The sequence below is a fragment of the Chelonia mydas genome, chromosome 23 (assembly GCF_015237465.2).
Source record: "Chelonia mydas isolate rCheMyd1 chromosome 23, rCheMyd1.pri.v2, whole genome shotgun sequence".
NCBI lineage: Eukaryota > Metazoa > Chordata > Testudines > Cheloniidae > Chelonia > Chelonia mydas.
In genome coordinates, this window is record NC_051263.2 from 5,729,187 (window position 1) to 5,745,601 (window position 16,415).

Below are 16,415 nucleotides of genomic sequence, written 5' to 3' on the forward strand. Positions count from 1 at the left end.
GATGCTTGACCCCTGGCTCTGCCCCAGACCCTACCTGAACTCCACCCCATTCCTCAAGGCTACACCCCCACCCCGCCCCTGCCCAACCTCTTCCCGCCCCGTTCCACCCCCTCCCTCAAGTGTGCTTCGTCATCGCTCCTCCTCCCTCCCCCCCAGTGTCCTGCATGCCTCGAAACAGCTGGTTTGGGCGGGTGGGCAGGCAGGAGAAGTGGGGAGGGAGGGGGAAATGCTGATCATTGGGGCCGCCGGCAGGCAGGAGGCGCTGGAGAGGGGGGTGGAGCTGATAGGGGGGCTGCCGGTGGGTGCTCAGCAATCACCATTTTCCCCCCATGGGTGCTTCAGCCCCGGAGCACCCAGGGAGTCGGCGCCTATGGCTGCAGGTCAGGGCTGAGGGTCACCGGCAAAGCCAAGCTGCAGCTCTCTCCTGTGGGTTAGTCTAGCCCGACGGCGGGGTCAGGGCCTGCATCAGAGCTTGTTACGCAAGAGATTTTCTCGGCTAAGTTGCTGTGGTGTTTTCCTTTGCTCCTGGGCTGTGGTTTAGTAATAGGGTGGGGAGGCTGCATCCTCCTCCCTTCCCAGGCAGAGCCCCTGGCTCTGTCCCAACCCCAGGCTATGCAGGTGGCCAGTCTGGGGAGGGCCCAAGAGCAGCCTGATTGAGGCCCTCCTCCAAGCCAAGATCATCCTCCCAGCCCTTCTCTGACTCCCTCTTAGGACTGGGTTGTACCTAGGGCTGGGTGTGCTGGGTGCTGGCTTTGCTGGATACTGGGTGTGCTGAGCTCTGGGTGTGCCAGGTGCTGGGTGTCCGGGTGCTGGTGCCTCGGGCTGGGTGTGCTGGGTGCTGGTTGTACCAAGCTCTGGGTGTGCTGAGCTCTGGGTGTGCCGGGTTCTGGGTGTACCGAAGTCCCGGTGTGTCGGGTTCTGCGTGTACTGAGCACTAGGTATGCTGGCTGGGCCTAGGGCTGGGCATGCCAGGTTCTGGGTGGACTGAGCTTTTGGTGTGCCAGGTGTTGGGTGTGCCTAGGGCTGGGTGTAGCGAGCTCTGGGTGTGCTGGATGTTGGGTGCACCGAGCTCTGGGTGTGCCTAGGGCTGGGCGTGCTGGGTGCTGTCACTGCTCTCCATGGTGCTGAAGGGGAACCCAGCTCTGGCAGGCAGTGTCTGGGCAGCACCCGTTCCCAGCTCAGCCCATGTGTCTCTGGGAGTTGCCCAGCTCTCTGAGTGGGTACGACACCCCCGCTAGGCTCCTCCGTGGAGACTGGAGCACGCTTGTCTCCATGCAGTGCTAGGGGGCGATGTGCTGCAGGGAGTGGGGGACGAGTGATCCTTGTATGTCATATGGAACCCCAGAGGGGGCTGCAGCTCAGCTCTAGGGGGTCCGTGTATAAACAGCCCTACACCCCACCCCAGACGGGGCTGCAGCTCAGCGCTGGCAAAAGGCAATGGAAGCTGCTGGAGCTCATTCCCCACCCCCGCTAACACCCCCCCCCCCCCCCGTCTCTTCCCCTTGGCAGGCCAAGCTGATCGTCCCCAACAGCACGGCTGGGCTGATCATCGGCAAAGGGGGTGCCACGGTGAAGGCCATCATGGAGCAGTCGGGGGCCTGGGTGCAGCTGAGCCAGAAGCCGGAGGGCATCAACCTGCAGGAGCGGGTGGTGACGGTCAGCGGGGAGCCCGAGCAGATCCGCAAGGCGGTGGACATCATTGTGCAGAAAATCCAGGAGGACCCGCAGAGCAGCAGCTGCCTCAACATCAGCTACGCCAACATCACCGGCCCCGTGGCCAACTCCAACCCCACCGGCTCGCCCTACGCCAACTCCACGGACGTGCTGCCAGCTGCCGCCGCCGCTGCCACCGCCTCGGGCCTGCTGGGACACACCAGCCTGGCCAGCGTCGGGGCCTTCCCAGCGGCCCTGCCGGGCTTCTCCGGCAGCGACCTGCTGGCCATCAGCACGGCCCTCAACACCTTGGCCAGTTACGGATACAACACCAACTCACTGGGGCTGGGGCTCAATTCTGCTGCTGCCTCCGGCGTGCTGGCCGCCGTGGCGGCTGGGGCCAATCCCGCCGCGGCCGCAGCCGCCAACCTCCTGGCCTCCTACGCCAGTGACGCCTCCGCCAGCACCAGCACGCCAGCCGGTGCTGTGGGGGCCTTCACCCTGGGCTCCCTGGCGGCCGCCACCGGGGCGGCCAACGGCTACCTGGGCACGGCTTCGCCGCTGGTGGCCAGCTCCTTCCTGGCCACGGAGAAGCTGGTGGAGAGTGCCAAGGATATGGTGGAGATCGCGGTGCCAGAGAATCTGGTGGGGGCCATCTTGGGCAAAGGGGGCAAGACGCTGGTGGAGTATCAGGAGCTGACGGGCGCCCGGATCCAGATCTCCAAAAAGGGAGAGTTTATCCCAGGCACCAGGAACCGTAAAGTCACCATCACCGGCACGCCGGCAGCCACGCAGGCCGCCCAGTACCTCATCAGCCAGCGAGTGACGTACGAGCAGGGGGTGCGAGCCACCAACCCGCAGAAAGTAGGGTAGGGCCGGAGGGAGCCACGAAAGGGAGAAATCCATTTTAAATTTCAAACAAACAAACCAACAGGCCCCCCCTCCCCCACCCTGCCCATCCCCCGCACGCCCCCAGACATGCATCCCCTCCAATAGGGAGGGGTCCCCCCCCAATCTAATGACCAGCTCCGATCCAGACGCGATCTCCGGATCGGCCCGCGGACCTTGCCGTGCGTTCTGTCTGATATGTATATATTGCACTTCTTTTTTTTTAATAGAAAAAGAAAATGGGTCAAATTTTCTCTTTATTTCCTTTCTTTACAAATTTTCTTTCTGCCTCCCCTTCCCCCCCAGCCAGACCCCCCCCCACCCCCTGCTCTCTCTATTCAGGGAGCAGATCGCACTTTGGGGAGTGGATCCCTTTAAGACTGGGGGGAATTGGATTTTGATCCATAACTGGGGGAGGGGTGATTGGAGCCGATCTGGACCCGTGTTGAGACGAGGGGGGGTGGGGAACGGGGTCTTGGCATGAGCCACAGCTGCCGTAAATCCCCCACATACCCCCTCTGTTAGCTGGGTCTTATTGAACTTAAGCTGCAACGCGGCGTTTCACTGATGCGTTTTATTTTCTGCATGTAGATAGTCAAATTGTGTTGAACTCGGGGCGGGAGCGGGGGGGTTAAGTTAGGACTGGGGGTGGTTTTTGTGGGTTGGGGGGGTAGTTATTCATATCTTCAGCAAAAGTGGGGGGACGCACTCCCCCTCTTCCTCCAGAAAGGAAGCAACATATCTCTAGGGCGTAACTGGAAAGGTGGTTGGGCTGTGCCCGTGGGGAGTGGGGTGGGAGTCTGTCCACGGAGTAGCCACAGGGCTGGGTTTTGTCGTCTCGCTCGGCAGCGTCTGCCAGACTGCGTGATTGGAGGGTGGGGAGATAAGGAGCAGAACATGAAGCTGTGACAACATGCATGGTAGTATGTGATGTAATGTGGCGTAGGGGGCTACTTCCTGTGATGTCATAGGCTACTTCCTGTGGCACCACAAGTGTCTACCAGTGATGTAGTATGCTACTTCTTGTGGTGTAGGAGGCTACTTCTTGTGATGTCATAGGCTACTTCTTGTGACATCACAAGTGTCTACCAGTGATGTGGTATGCTACTTCTTGTGGTGTAGGAGGCTATTTCCTGTGATGTGATAGGCTATTTCTTGTGACATCACCAGTGATGTAGTATGTTACTTCCTGTGATGTACGAGGCTACTTGCTGTGGTATAAACACCTGCCTGGGACACGTCAGGCTGCTTCCTGTGATGTCATAGCCTGCTTCCTGTGACAGACAGGGCCAAACCGTCCGGGTGGGGTTTTATTTTCCTTCCGAGGTGTTCTGTAAATGCTGGTGTCACATCCATCTAGGGAGGAATCTCTCCCCACACAACCCCCGGGAACGCGAGCGGCCGAGCCCGTCCCACTGGAGCAGCGACGGGACAGGGAACCCCGCTATCGCCGCCGCTCGCACAGGGCCCGGGCGGCTGGCACGGCCAGGAAAGTGAAGCACTAGGCAGCTGCCTCCCCGCAGCTACCACTCAGTATTAAAGCCTGGCTGGGGCGATGGCTATTTTCTCAGCACCGGGGGCGGATATTGGCATCTTCACCATGGACCTCACGACTGCCCCCCACCATTGCCCCAGGGAAGGAACACTGCTCCTCTCCCTCTTCCTTAGAACCCCCGCCTCCCCCAGGATCTCCTTGATGCCTCAAGCAGTATTATCACCTTGAGCCGGCCAAGGGCTCCTCCTGCTGCCAGCGCAGCCTGTGGGCAGCGTGGAAAGGACCTTGCTTCACATATCAGTGACTCAGGGCAGTCCGTGAGAGCCGGATGCCCAATAGCCCTGGGCAAGTGCCGGGGTATCCATTAGCCCCTGGGCTAGCACTGGGGTCAGGCCCAGAAGCCCCTGGGCTAGTGCCAGGGTATCCGGTAGCCATTCTGTGATCAAATCAGTGGGGCCATTCTCCGCACTCTGTTTACAGCTGACCTCTTTTTGATGCACCGCTTTTGCCAGGGCCCTCCAGGGCTTCTGGAAACAGGGCTGTTTTCCTTTAGACCTGCTCCCACCCCTGTCTGTACTGGCTTGTTGTTGTAGGGTGGCCGGGGGTGCGTCGCTGCAGGCTGGCTTGTTATTGTAGGATCCTTCTGAAGCTTTTGGCTGAACAGGCTGGTTTGTTAATTGTAATGTTGCTCCTGTGTGTCAGGCTTCTTACATTGGTGTGTTATTGTAGGGTTGCTCAGAAGCCCTGGGTTATATACACTGGCTTGTTATAGTAGGGTCATTCAGGAGCCCTGGGTTATATACACCAGGTTATTATTGTAGGGTTGCTCAGAAGCCCTGGGTTATATACACTGGCTTGTTATAGTAGGGTCATTCAGGAGCCCTGGGTTATATACACCAGGTTATTATTGTAGGGTTGCTCAGAAGCCCTGGGTTATATACACTGGCTTGTTATTGTGGGGTTGCTCAGAAGCCCTGGGCTGAACATGCTGGTTTGTTTCTGGAGGGTTGTTTGTGAGCCCGGGGCCGGTTTGGTATCAGGGCGGGGTGGGGGGGACGGGGACATTGGACATTGGAAGAGTCAGGAATGAAATAAGCATATTACCAGTGGGCAGGTGGGGATGGTGAGCGGCTCTGCGCCAGTGCTGTGCTCGGAGAGACCCCCCTCAGAGCCGGGACACTGTGCCCGGGGGGATGGGCCGTCCACTTAAGTGCTTCATAGGTCCAAATGCAATCACAGCCCCTAGAAGACCCCTTCCCCTGTCTGATCCCCACAGGAACCCTATTGCCTCCCCCGCCCTAGGGACCCCCCTCCCCATCTGACCCCGTAACCCACCCCAACCCCAGTTAGCATCGGCACTTATCCCATTATCCTCCCCACCTGACACTGGCACTTACCCCGTAAGGCCCCCAGCCAGGAGCCCAAAGGAGCCCCCTCCCCATGTGACACCGGCCGTTCACCCCTGACCCCAGTGGCGATCTGTGGATTTGTGCAATATTTTACCCTGAGAAGGAAAATCTCTTCCTGACCCCCAGCTGGCCTTCAGCCCTGGCACAGGCGGATTTGCTTTGCATGGCACTTGGCAGGCTCCAGAGCTCACCTTAGGGCAGCCGTGTCCACGTTGCTGCAGCAGGTAGACAGTCAGACAGGAATTGGGGACAGACTCAGGGGAAGGGGCTAGCGGTGGGTCTGGGATTTGGGGGGCGGAAGGGCCCCTCCATGTTAGCTAGCAGAGATCAATCATTTTCCATTCGTTAGCCGAGGGCTGAGGGAGGGGGGTTTGTAACCTTTTAAACTAGGGAACAAAACAAATGTGAAAATATTTACTACTAAAAAGGAAGCAATATTTAAGTAGCATCTTGCACTGAATCTCGGAGGTGAGATGAGAGGCAGAGAGGCAGGGCCGGGAGACTCGGCCCTTTTACATGGGTCGGGCCAGATCCTGCGCTGGAGTAAATAGGCCTTGCTCCGCCCATGTTGGGAGCTCTGCCCATTCCTGCCAGCTGTGGGAGTGGCCCGACTGGTTCTGGGATTTTTTGTGTCGAACAAAACGTGCTGCTGTAGCCTATGGTAGGGGTGTTGCATATCAAACTTTGCAAAGGGAGGCGGGAGGAGGGGTAGGGAGGTGTTTTTTGTGCCAAAATATTTGTCTGTCTTTTTCGATACATGCCTGCATAGCGGGTGTGACCCGACGTGCCTGGGGCAGCCCTCTGTGACCTGGCGTGCCTGGGGCAGCCCTCACTGGAAATGCCAAGGTCAGGGCAGGCTGCAAAAGGGCACACCGGGTCACAGAGGGATTACCTGATTTAACCCCAAAACTACTCTGATGGCCCAAGGCTATGCTGGAAAACCTACCCCATTGCTGGGTAATACTGGGGTGTGTTTAACATGGCATCCTCATTAAAAATACTACAGCCATATCCGAAAACACCACAGTAACGCTATGATAACCTGAAATGTTTTCATAAAGATACCCGAATAAAAGTAATATCCTGAAACACTACAGTGATACCCCAAAGTACTCGAGTATGATAAGTCAGGGTATGTTTTCATAAATATACCCTTTTAAAAGTACCACAGCAATATCCTATAATACTACAACACTCCAAGATATTTCAGTAACACTAGGATAACCTGGAGTGTTTTCCTACAGGCACCTGTACAAAAATGCTACAGTATTGGCTAAAATACTTCAGTAGCATTAACTTGAGCTGTCGAGCTTTCAGTCGCTGTTGTAGCAGGATATAAGGATACACTTGTAAAGTGAAATGTTCCAGCATTCTTCAATACTATCCCAAATCCTGTAATAAATAGAATCAGTCACAGTTGGTTAGAACCAAAAATGGGAGTTATTTTTAAGTTCTTAACACAAAACCATTTTGGTTTTCTTGACATATCTAATTTTGGGGGGAATTTTTCTAAAGATACTTTTCACGAACTCTCCCCCGCCGCCCTCATTTTGGCTTGCCATTGTTTTCATCCAGCCACTTTGGGTGGCCGGCTTCCTTGCAAGATGGAATATATTAGGCAGCATCAAAAATGTATTTTTCCTGAAATTGCCCATTTTTAAAAAAATACCAAAAATTTGATGGTGTAGGAGGGTAGCATCTGGGAGTCCCAGTCATGGACCAGATCGGCCTCGTGCCAGGTGCTGTCCAGACACAGAAGGTGGCTGCTGCTATTAAAAACACTACCCAGGCAATTAGGAAAATGAAAAATCTGTCCGTTTCCAAACATGACGGGACAAAAATACTTTCCAAATCCCAGTGAAATTTACATGACATTTCCCCCCCCCGCTGTCGGAGCTAACCCGATACGGAGATGTAGCATTTGGGGCTAACACTTTACAGTGCCGTGGTGTTTTGGATGCTTCTTGCAGAACGCTAGGATACCTGAATCAAAAACACTCCAGCACCCTCGCCCCAAATACTGCAGCAATGGGACTATGAAGGGGCATCATATTCAGACTATTACTCTGCGACGCTGGAGTATTTTGGATCCTTCCTGTAGAGTGCTAGGAGGCGCTTCTAACAATACTATAGCATTGTTCATTAACCCGGCAAAATGCTGCGGGAACATTACTATGAATTGTAGCATGTTAGAACTAGGACCTTACAGTGCCGTAGTGTCTGGGATCATCAGCGGAATGCTATAAGTCTACTGTTATATACTCCAGTATGCCCCCCGAATACGGTCATAACCCCACTGCACTAGGTAGCTTTTGGGGGCTATTAATCAATGATACTGCTGTATTTTGGGGTCATTCCTGTAGAATGTTGCAAGATACCCTTATAAAAGATTCCAATTGTAAATCATTACTACAGCACTCACCAGTAAGATCTCCAAGTGCTGTGGTAACATTCTTTCAAGGTGCAGCGGGGGTTGTTACTCAAATACTGGAGTGTTTGCGGCTCATCAGTAAAGGCAGTGTGGACGAATGGGTGGAGAATTGGAGTAGATATGGGTTCTGTTCCCAGCTCGGCCTGCTGGGGGACAATGGGCCCCGCAGCTTCTTGCCTCAGTTTCCCCATTTGTATAATGGGAATAAAGGTAGCGACCTCTTCTGCAAAGCACTTTGAGCTCTACAGAAGAAACGGGCTATACAAAAACTAGGTGGTATTATTGCTCAAAGCAAACCCTTAGAAAATACTAGTGTTCACCAGGACTGCCCCAAAATACTGCAGCAATCTGTAGCATCTTGGGGCTAATATGGAGTATTCCAGGCTAGTCCTGAGGGGATCCGTTCCCTATGCGGCATCTATCTGAAAAAGACCCGACCAAACTTTTTTTGAAGTGCCAAACTTTTTATTTATAGAGAACATGCAGCTATTAAAAAGGGGGTGGGGGGAGGGGGAATGAAGTTTTTAGATGTTCTACAAGATTTAAAAAAAAAATTAAAAAAGGGAAAAAAATAAAATAGAAAAAGAGACATAAACGATAGATCATGTTAGCGGATCTGAACCCTGGGTCCTTTCTTAGTGGCTTTTAAAGAAAATTTAATAAAATAATAAAAAAAATAGCATAATAAACTAAAAGAGAGAGTCCTTGGGCCAGGTTTTCCAAGGGATTTAGGCACCTATCTGCGCCTGCAGGTGCCTAAATCCCTTGGGCAACCTGGGCCCAGGTCTCTGGGCTATAGCCTCAGTGACTAGGAAGTGAGACATCTCCGTCGACAATGGTTTGCTGGCCCTGTTGTGTCCCGCCTCCCGGGGATGCCACTGCAGTGTCCTGTATCCCCCCCGTTCCGCCGCTGCCTTGTGGCACAGGGGGTGGGGTCTGGGGCTGCATTCTGCGGGCTGCACCTTCATCCTGGGCTTTGAGCTGCCAGAGGGGAGTCGGGGCCACTCTTAGCTCGTTCTGCGCCAGCGGGTGGCTCATTGGTACGGGGACCGGGGGAGGGAGGCGGAGGCTGTAATTTATGGGTCGGGAGATGAGCCGGGACCCTTGGAAATCAACCTGTGGCTGCTGCCAGTGCTGGGTGGGGGCTGCTTGGACGCGGGACGCCACGCATTGGGCGCTCACCCAGCCCGCTGGCCCCTCTAGCCAAGATGTGAGCCCCTGGCAGCCCCTGTAGTTTAGGCTTTGTCTAGTCCTGATGCCTCCGCATGCATCAAAGCCAGGGCTGTGGGGGTCCCAATTCCCCATTGGCATGTGGGGAGCTTGGAGAGGCTTTGGGGAGATCAGTCCCCTGCCCAACTGGTGCAGAAGCCACCTCTTCCTCCCCAGGTCCCTCCCAAGCCGGCCGCTGCCAGGGGAGTGCCAGCCAGGGACTGTGGCTGGGCCTTGCCTGGATGTGGGTCCCCTCTCCCTTTTCCCACCCTTCCCCCCATCTAAACAGCAGCGGTTCTTGAATGTGATGGTTCCCTCCTGGACCCGCTTCGCCCCCACCCCATTCCGGCTCCGGGAGCCTTCGCAGTGCCAAATGGAAGTCGTCTTTCCTCTTCCCCGTCCCGCTCGGAAGGGCAGCAGCGGTGGAGGCAGAGCCAGGCTGTCCCCACTCTCCCCGGCCTCCACCCTCAGCAGAGCGTGGGGGGCGCTCTCGGGGCTGGAGGGTGAATCTGATTTGCTGAGCCCTGGCACCCTCCCCTCCCTACCCCTCTTGTATTTAAAGGCAATAAAGTCTGAGACTCAAACAGGAGGGGCGGGAGTTGGGGAAGGAGCTGGTGGGATTTGCTCTGAGCCTGATCCAGGTCCCCCTGCGCTGGGCGTGAACTCTTTAGGACACGGCATCTCTCTGGGAGTGTACCACGTGCCCCGGGGGGCAGGATCTCAGCTGGGAGGGGGGGGACAGACACCCCTGTCTTGTTTCCATTTGCTCACCAGTACCTGTTCCCTCGCATTTACCATGTCACTGTTTGATCTCCCAGAACGTGATATTGACCAGAGCAGAAGGAGGCACCAACACCTCTGTCCCCGACCCCTGTGTTTGTCTCTCGTGCCTCCTTTCTCCAGTGCCAAGCAGCTCCCGATCATCCTAACTCCCTTTTAATTTCTGTCCGGACATCCATTCGGAGCACCCCTCCATACACATCGATGAGTTCAGACACACTCGCAACACACAAATCTCTATAAATATATATAGGCCAACTATATATATCTATATATCAAAAAGCTAATCAGCGAGGGACTAAAGACACAGTAGCCGGCTACCTCGGGACTGCTTTTCTAAATCCACACTCATCTTCTCTGCATCGAGAACATTTCTAAGCTGGTTGCTTTTCAGAGACAACCTGTCACCAAACTCTGCCTCATCTGAACGGGATTCATCTCGAATTTTTGTCGCTGCTGCGGAGAGCCATCCTGTTTCCAACCACCGTCTCCTGAACTTCTGACCTCCACCCCACCCTCATCTTGAACTTTTTAACGCCCCACTCCTCCCCACCCCCCTTTTCTGTGTCCATCAAATCTGTTTTCTGGACTTTTCCCCCCCCCACATCTTCCATGTTAAAAAGACCAACAAAGCAATTCTATATCTGATAATTCTCTTTCTAGAGCTATCGATATAGAAAGGAAGCGAAGCAAAGACTGTTGAATGGCCGCACATCGGCTATTAACCTGGACGATCAGAGATCATCTCATTTTTCCCAGGGATGAGGGGTGGGGAATGATTTTTTTTCCCCCCTTCCCTTTAATCTCATTGCTTCATTGTAAATACTCAGTTTTGTTCAATTGTCAGAGGGGGAAACATTTTGTGTTTGACGTCCAAGAGGAGCTGGTGCATAAAAATGTTTGGGCTTGGACGGCGAGTGTAGGGCGAAGCTGTCTCTGAGACAGAGGCTCCCAAGGGAAAGGAAGCTTGGCCTGTGACCCTGAGCGTCAGCCCCACAGTCATTCCTGCCATCAAGCCATTGCAAATAGACTGACGCCTATTTACACTGGCGGCCCTGAGCTCATGTAGGAGGGTCTCTCTGAACAGATGACATTCCTTGGCTCCCCGGCGCACCAATGAGCCAGCTTCTTAGCTGGGGTCAATCCAGCGGTTCTGCTGATGCCCAGGTGGCTGTGCTGACAGGCCCCAGCTGAGGATGATGTATTCATTCTGGGGAAGGCCAGAGGCCCAGGAAGAATAGCTGCTTTCGTTTCTTCTCAAGGGGACGGGGAAGTGGGGTGAGGCAGGGACGGCAAAACTGGGCAGGCCTTGCTGACGCATTTCCTGCACTGAAAGTGGGTGGTTTGAGTGGTTTGAGTAGGGGGGAGGGGGCTGGGAGTCAGGACTTCTGGGTTCTGTTCCCAGCTCCGGGAGTTAGGACAGTCTAGGTGCTAGGAGAGTGGGCTCAGGAAGCCAGGTGTCCGGAGATCTGCTTCCTCTAGGAGGGCAGCGGGATTTTCAGTGGCTAGAACGGGGGAAGCAGAGAGGATTTGGTGACTGGGTCACCACCCCAATAGCCATTGCAGCGCCCACAAGCCCAACAACGGCCAGATCTAGATGCTTAAGTCAAAGTCAAACGCAAGTTATTTGGCTCCATAATGGGGTGAAAGCGAAGGGCCTGAGATCTAATGATCTCTTCTGGCCTTCAACTCCCTGAATTTTTCTTGGACAGCAAAGCCCGTCCTGAGGAGACAGCTGATTGCTTCCCCGGCCCCCCAGCAGAAGAATTCTGGAACTCTCCAAGCCCAGCTCATTTTATGCAACAGCCTCTGGTCATTTTCTCTCCCTCTCCATTGACTCTCTCTTTAACAACCTATTTATTTGAATCATTTTTTATTATTTTTTTCGGGGCGTGGGTGGGGGGTGGGGGGGGTGGGATCTGTTAAAGGGAAGGGTCGAGACTATGTGTCATTGTTTTAAAGAGCCGAGACCTCCATTACCATGGCTAAGTAGCGAAATCTGAGTGTTCCGGTAGGTTTGTGTGTGTAAAGTTGTGTATTAACTTGTGCTTAGTGGAGTCAGCATTTTTAGTGCTTAATACTATTAACTCATTTCTGTCATGATAAATGTTCATTCATGGCATCACTTCCGTCTTCTGTTGTCGTTTTTTCTTTGCATTTCACAACACTTTTAACCCATTACTAATGGAGCGAGGCTGGCAGGGTTGTGGGGGGGGGGAACTGGAGCCCCATCCCAGGCCAGGATGCCACTGGGCGGGAGGGGGCAGAGGTAGGCAGTGGGGAGGGGCAGAGCCCCACAGCAGTATTGGAAGCACTCCAGAGCAGATTGATCAATGTGTTTTGTGCTGCCGATTGCTGCCATATTGAGGACTCCAGATCCTCCATGGGTGGGAATCAGCAGAACGCCAGGGAAGTAGATGAATTGTTGCTGATTGACACCGGCTGGGGATCTGGCCCCCTAGACTCCAATGGAGCTATGGCCCATTGACACCAGCTGGGATCTGGCCCATTGACTCCAATGGAGCTACGGCCGATTGACACCAGCTGGGATCCGGCCCATTGACTCCAATGGAGCTACGGCCAATTGACACCAGCTGGGATCCGGCCCATTGACTCCAGTGGGGCTACGGCCCATTGACCCCAGCTGGGATCTGGCCCATTGACTCCAGTGGGGCTACGGCCCATTGACCCCAGCTGGGATCTGGCCCATTGACTCCAATGGAGCTACAGCTGATTGACACTGGCTGGTACCCTCCTCAGCCCAGCAATGACAGGTCCCAGACAGCAGCAGGGCACCCACCCCTGCCCCCACTCCCAGCCATGTGCCTCATTGAACCCCCGTGACAGCTGCCTGCTCTGGGGCTGGGGTTTGTCACCTGCTGTCTCAACCTTGGCTGAGGACCCCGCCTCTAGCTGGTTTTGCCCAGACAGAGAGGTGGGTTTTCAGCTGCAGGGCTGGGCTCTGAGAGCGCAAGGAGGGTGGCTCTGTGCTTTGGTGCCATGCCAATGGCTCTGGCCACAACAGAGCCTGGCACATCCCTGCATGGGCTGCCCTGATCAGGGCTTCAGTCCCCACCCCCACCCTGGCCTTTTGCGTCCCCCACATCCCTCCCACTCCACACACACAGCTGGAAACCCAGGGCACCAGTGCTCCTTGGGACAGAGCTGAGAGCAGCCATGCTCCAAGCTCACTCAGCAGCTCCCCCTACAGGTGCCCAGAGGGAGGGGCAGCCCTGCGGTTAAAGCACAGACCAGAGAGGTAGAACTCCTTGGGTTCTCTCCCCAGCTTTGGGAGAGGAGAAAGAGTGGGGTCCAATGCTAGCAGCAAGGAGGGCTGGAAGCTGGGACTCCTGGGGTTTCTCCCCAGCTCTGAGAGGGGAGTAGGGTCTAGTGGTAAGAGCAGGGGGCTGGGAGCCAGGACTCCTGGGTTCTTTCCCAGTTCTGCCACCGACTCCCCATGTAATGGTACCAAGTCACTTCCCTTCTCTGGGCAGGGGTGGGCCAAAGTCATCGATGATGCTCGTGTGCATGGGGGAGGCTAAGGGTGGCATTAGAAGCAATGGGCAGTGGTCGGCTGGGATAGCTGGTTCCAGTCTCACTTGGGAAGCGGGGGGCGTGTCTGGCATGGCTGCCCCCCAGGCTGGAACAAGGAGAGCGTGGGCTCCCAAGGGGTGTCACAGGGAAAATGAGGGGCAAGAACTGGAGCGAGGGGTATGGGGGCCCTGCCCGTTGCTGCTGTCACCATGTGCCACATCCCAGAGCCCTGCAGGGTAGCTCAGCCTCCAGCCATGCTCTCTCCCTGGGGGACACTACCCTGTCTAACCCAGCACCCCAGGGGTTTGCAATGGCATGATTGCCAGGGGATCACGTGTCTCTGTCCAGTTACATGTGCAGCCGTGCCAGCCCCCTGGGGTGGGCGGGGAGCGAATACGCCCCTTAGCACCCAGCGGTGATGGGGGATCCTTCCCAGCCAGGTCAGCTGGGGTCTTGGTTTGGGGTTGCTGGCAGTGGGAATCCAGAGAAGGCAGCAGCCTCAGTGGGTGGCAAAAGCAGGGTCCTGCTCCCCCACCCTCCATTCCTGGAGGACGGGGGCTTCTGACTGGCAGCGGGGGGAGGGGGGGAGAGACACCCTCTTGGATGGCAGGCCCATTCCCTCCCGCCTTTGCTCATCCTCATGACTACAAACCCGATTGAGCCCCCTGCTGACCCCACCCACCATTGTTTTTCCATCCAGCATGCTGGGCGGTTCCATCAGCACCTCCCCTCCCCATCTGTGCTGTCTGTGAGCCATCCCCACCCTGCCCGGTGCCAGCGGGCGGCACCAACGCTCACTCGCGCCTCGTTTGGGTGCTTATGTCAGACCTGCAAAACGGGGCGAGGGGGGAATCTCTGACCTGCTCCGCAGTCCCCTGGGGGCTGGCACCGCAGCTGGGCTCTCGATGCCACTGGTGGATTCCACGGCAGGGCAGAATGGAGCCCAGCTGGTGCTGTACCACCCCCTGCAGGGCAGAAGGAGAAGAAGCCCACAATGGGGTCAGTAAAGTGGCCATGGGGGAACGTGGGTTATAAAGTCACCAGGCCAACCTGTGACTGGAGGGACCCATGGGGCAGGAGTCGGTTTGGAGATGGAGGTGGGGTGCGGGTGGGTATTTGGAGGAGGACCGAGACTTAGGCACCGTCAGGCCAACAGGCCCGGGGCTGGATCCCCAAGCAGCAGAGGGCCACGGGCCAACTGTGCCGGCAGGTGAGTAAAAACAAGGCGCATGAAGGGCTCTGTGGTGCCAAAGCACACGCCCAGCTGCAGCCCCACGGGAGTGCAGCTGCTACTGGGGGGCAGCCCAGGCCAAGCAACGAGGCCAGAATTTGCCCTTAGACACCATAAGGAGCCCCTGGGTTTTACGGATGGTGACATTGGAAGTGTACGGTTCCGTCCCAAAAGGCCGCGCTGGGCCAGAGGGCATTGGGGGGTTCTTGGCACCCCCTTCAGCTATGAGCCTGGCACTCTGGTGGGAGCAAGAGACATGGACCCTGCTAAACAGAGTGACCCAGGGCTTCATCTGGGGTAAACTGACTCCACTGACTCCAGGGGAGCTATGGCCCATTGACCCCAGCTGGGATCTGGTCCCATTGACCCCAGCTGGGATCTGGTCCCATTGACACCAGCTGGGATCTGGCCCATTGACTCCAATGGAGAGACGCCCATTGACACCAGCTGGGATCTGACCCCACTGACTCCAACAGTTAGGCTCAGCGGTGTCGGGTCGGCGCCTCCTCAGAGCGATCGGGAGAGACCCCTCCCCCCCACTCCCTGCCCCGGAAATCAATGGGGCTAATGGGGCATTGGCCATGGTAGGATGGGCCCATTTGGGTGGGAAGGCGGCGCTGCTGCCCACAGTGGGGTCGCTGCACATGGACAAGGCCCCGGTGTTTGGGGGCTGCTTCCTCCCTGGCTGAATGAGACTGGGGTCACTCGCATCCTGCTGGTGGGGTGAGGGGCACGGAGGGCAGGAAGGCAGCTAGACCCAGGGGCTGAGCTAGTCCACTTGGAGAGGCAGGGGCCCAAGGGGGCTGGGAATGGACCTGGGAAAGTCCCTGGTGGCTTGGCTCTCACCTGGCTGGCTGTCTCCATGAAATGTGTTCACTGGGGCTCATCCCAAGATGCCCTGGGTGGCTGCCCACCCCCCTGCCATGGGGAGCACTCTCCAGCGATTGCAGGGGTCCCCCCCAGGCCTTGGGGATGGATTGAGAGTCTGGAGACTGAGTCCTCTGTGTGTCCCCCAGACACCCTCCCCTGCCCTAGGGCCCCCCCTTCCAGCGTGGTGGTGGGGAGCCCAGCCTGTGCGGGGGCTGTAAGGGATGGGGGCCTTCAGTGGCACACGGTAAAGTTGGTGCCTATGGTAGGGACCCCTGTCCCTGGGCTGAGAAACCCCCCAAATCGCTTTGTACATGGGGCACCAAGCGGCTGCCCCCCAGAAGTCCACACTGCCCCCTGCTCTTTATCCCCTCCCCCATCCTGCTCTGCCTCCCAAGGCCCCCACCGCCTGTGTCCCCTCCCCTGCTCCCCCTCCAGGGAGAACCACCAGCCACAAGCTCCCTCTGGTTGCCCTATGACATCATGGGTGACATCACAAGGGAAGGAAGCTTCAGAGGGGGGCCCTGGACGCAGGGGGCGACCACGCACAGGGGCTGGGCCAGGGAGGTGGCAGCCAGGTAATGAATCCTCTTGCAGGCCCCAGGGAGAGGTTTCATGGGAGCCCCATCCCCTGGGCTGTTCAGAACCAGGCTGGGCCCAGCCCTGGGGAATAGGCTAGCGGGGACAATCCTGCCCCGGTGGGGACGGGCTAGGGGGGTGTCTCCATCTCTGCTGGGATCCTGCTCCAGGTGGGGATGGGCCCTGAGGTGGCATCTCCATCGCATTCACTGGGACGAGGCTAACAGGAAGGGCCCTTCCCTGGGACCCAAGCCATGTGGGGTAGGATGGCCCAATAGGTCGCCCCACTCTCGAAAGTCCCTTGTTCGATTGGTCTCAGACCGGGAGTCACTGATGGCT

The 16,415-nt window shown here is 56.5% G+C and overlaps 1 protein-coding gene across 1 annotated transcript in view; it reads left to right on the plus strand.

Annotated features, from left to right (window-relative positions):
- Window positions 1-12,041, plus strand: part of NOVA2 (NOVA alternative splicing regulator 2) — a 46,431-nt gene extending 34,390 nt beyond the window's left edge. The window contains exon 4 of the mRNA XM_037884487.2: window positions 1,510-12,041. Coding sequence (XP_037740415.1) covers window positions 1,510-2,526 — 1,017 coding nt within the window. The 3' untranslated portion in view covers window positions 2,527-12,041. The remainder of the gene's footprint in view (window positions 1-1,509) is intronic.
- Window positions 12,042-16,415: the final 4,374 nt, after the last annotated feature.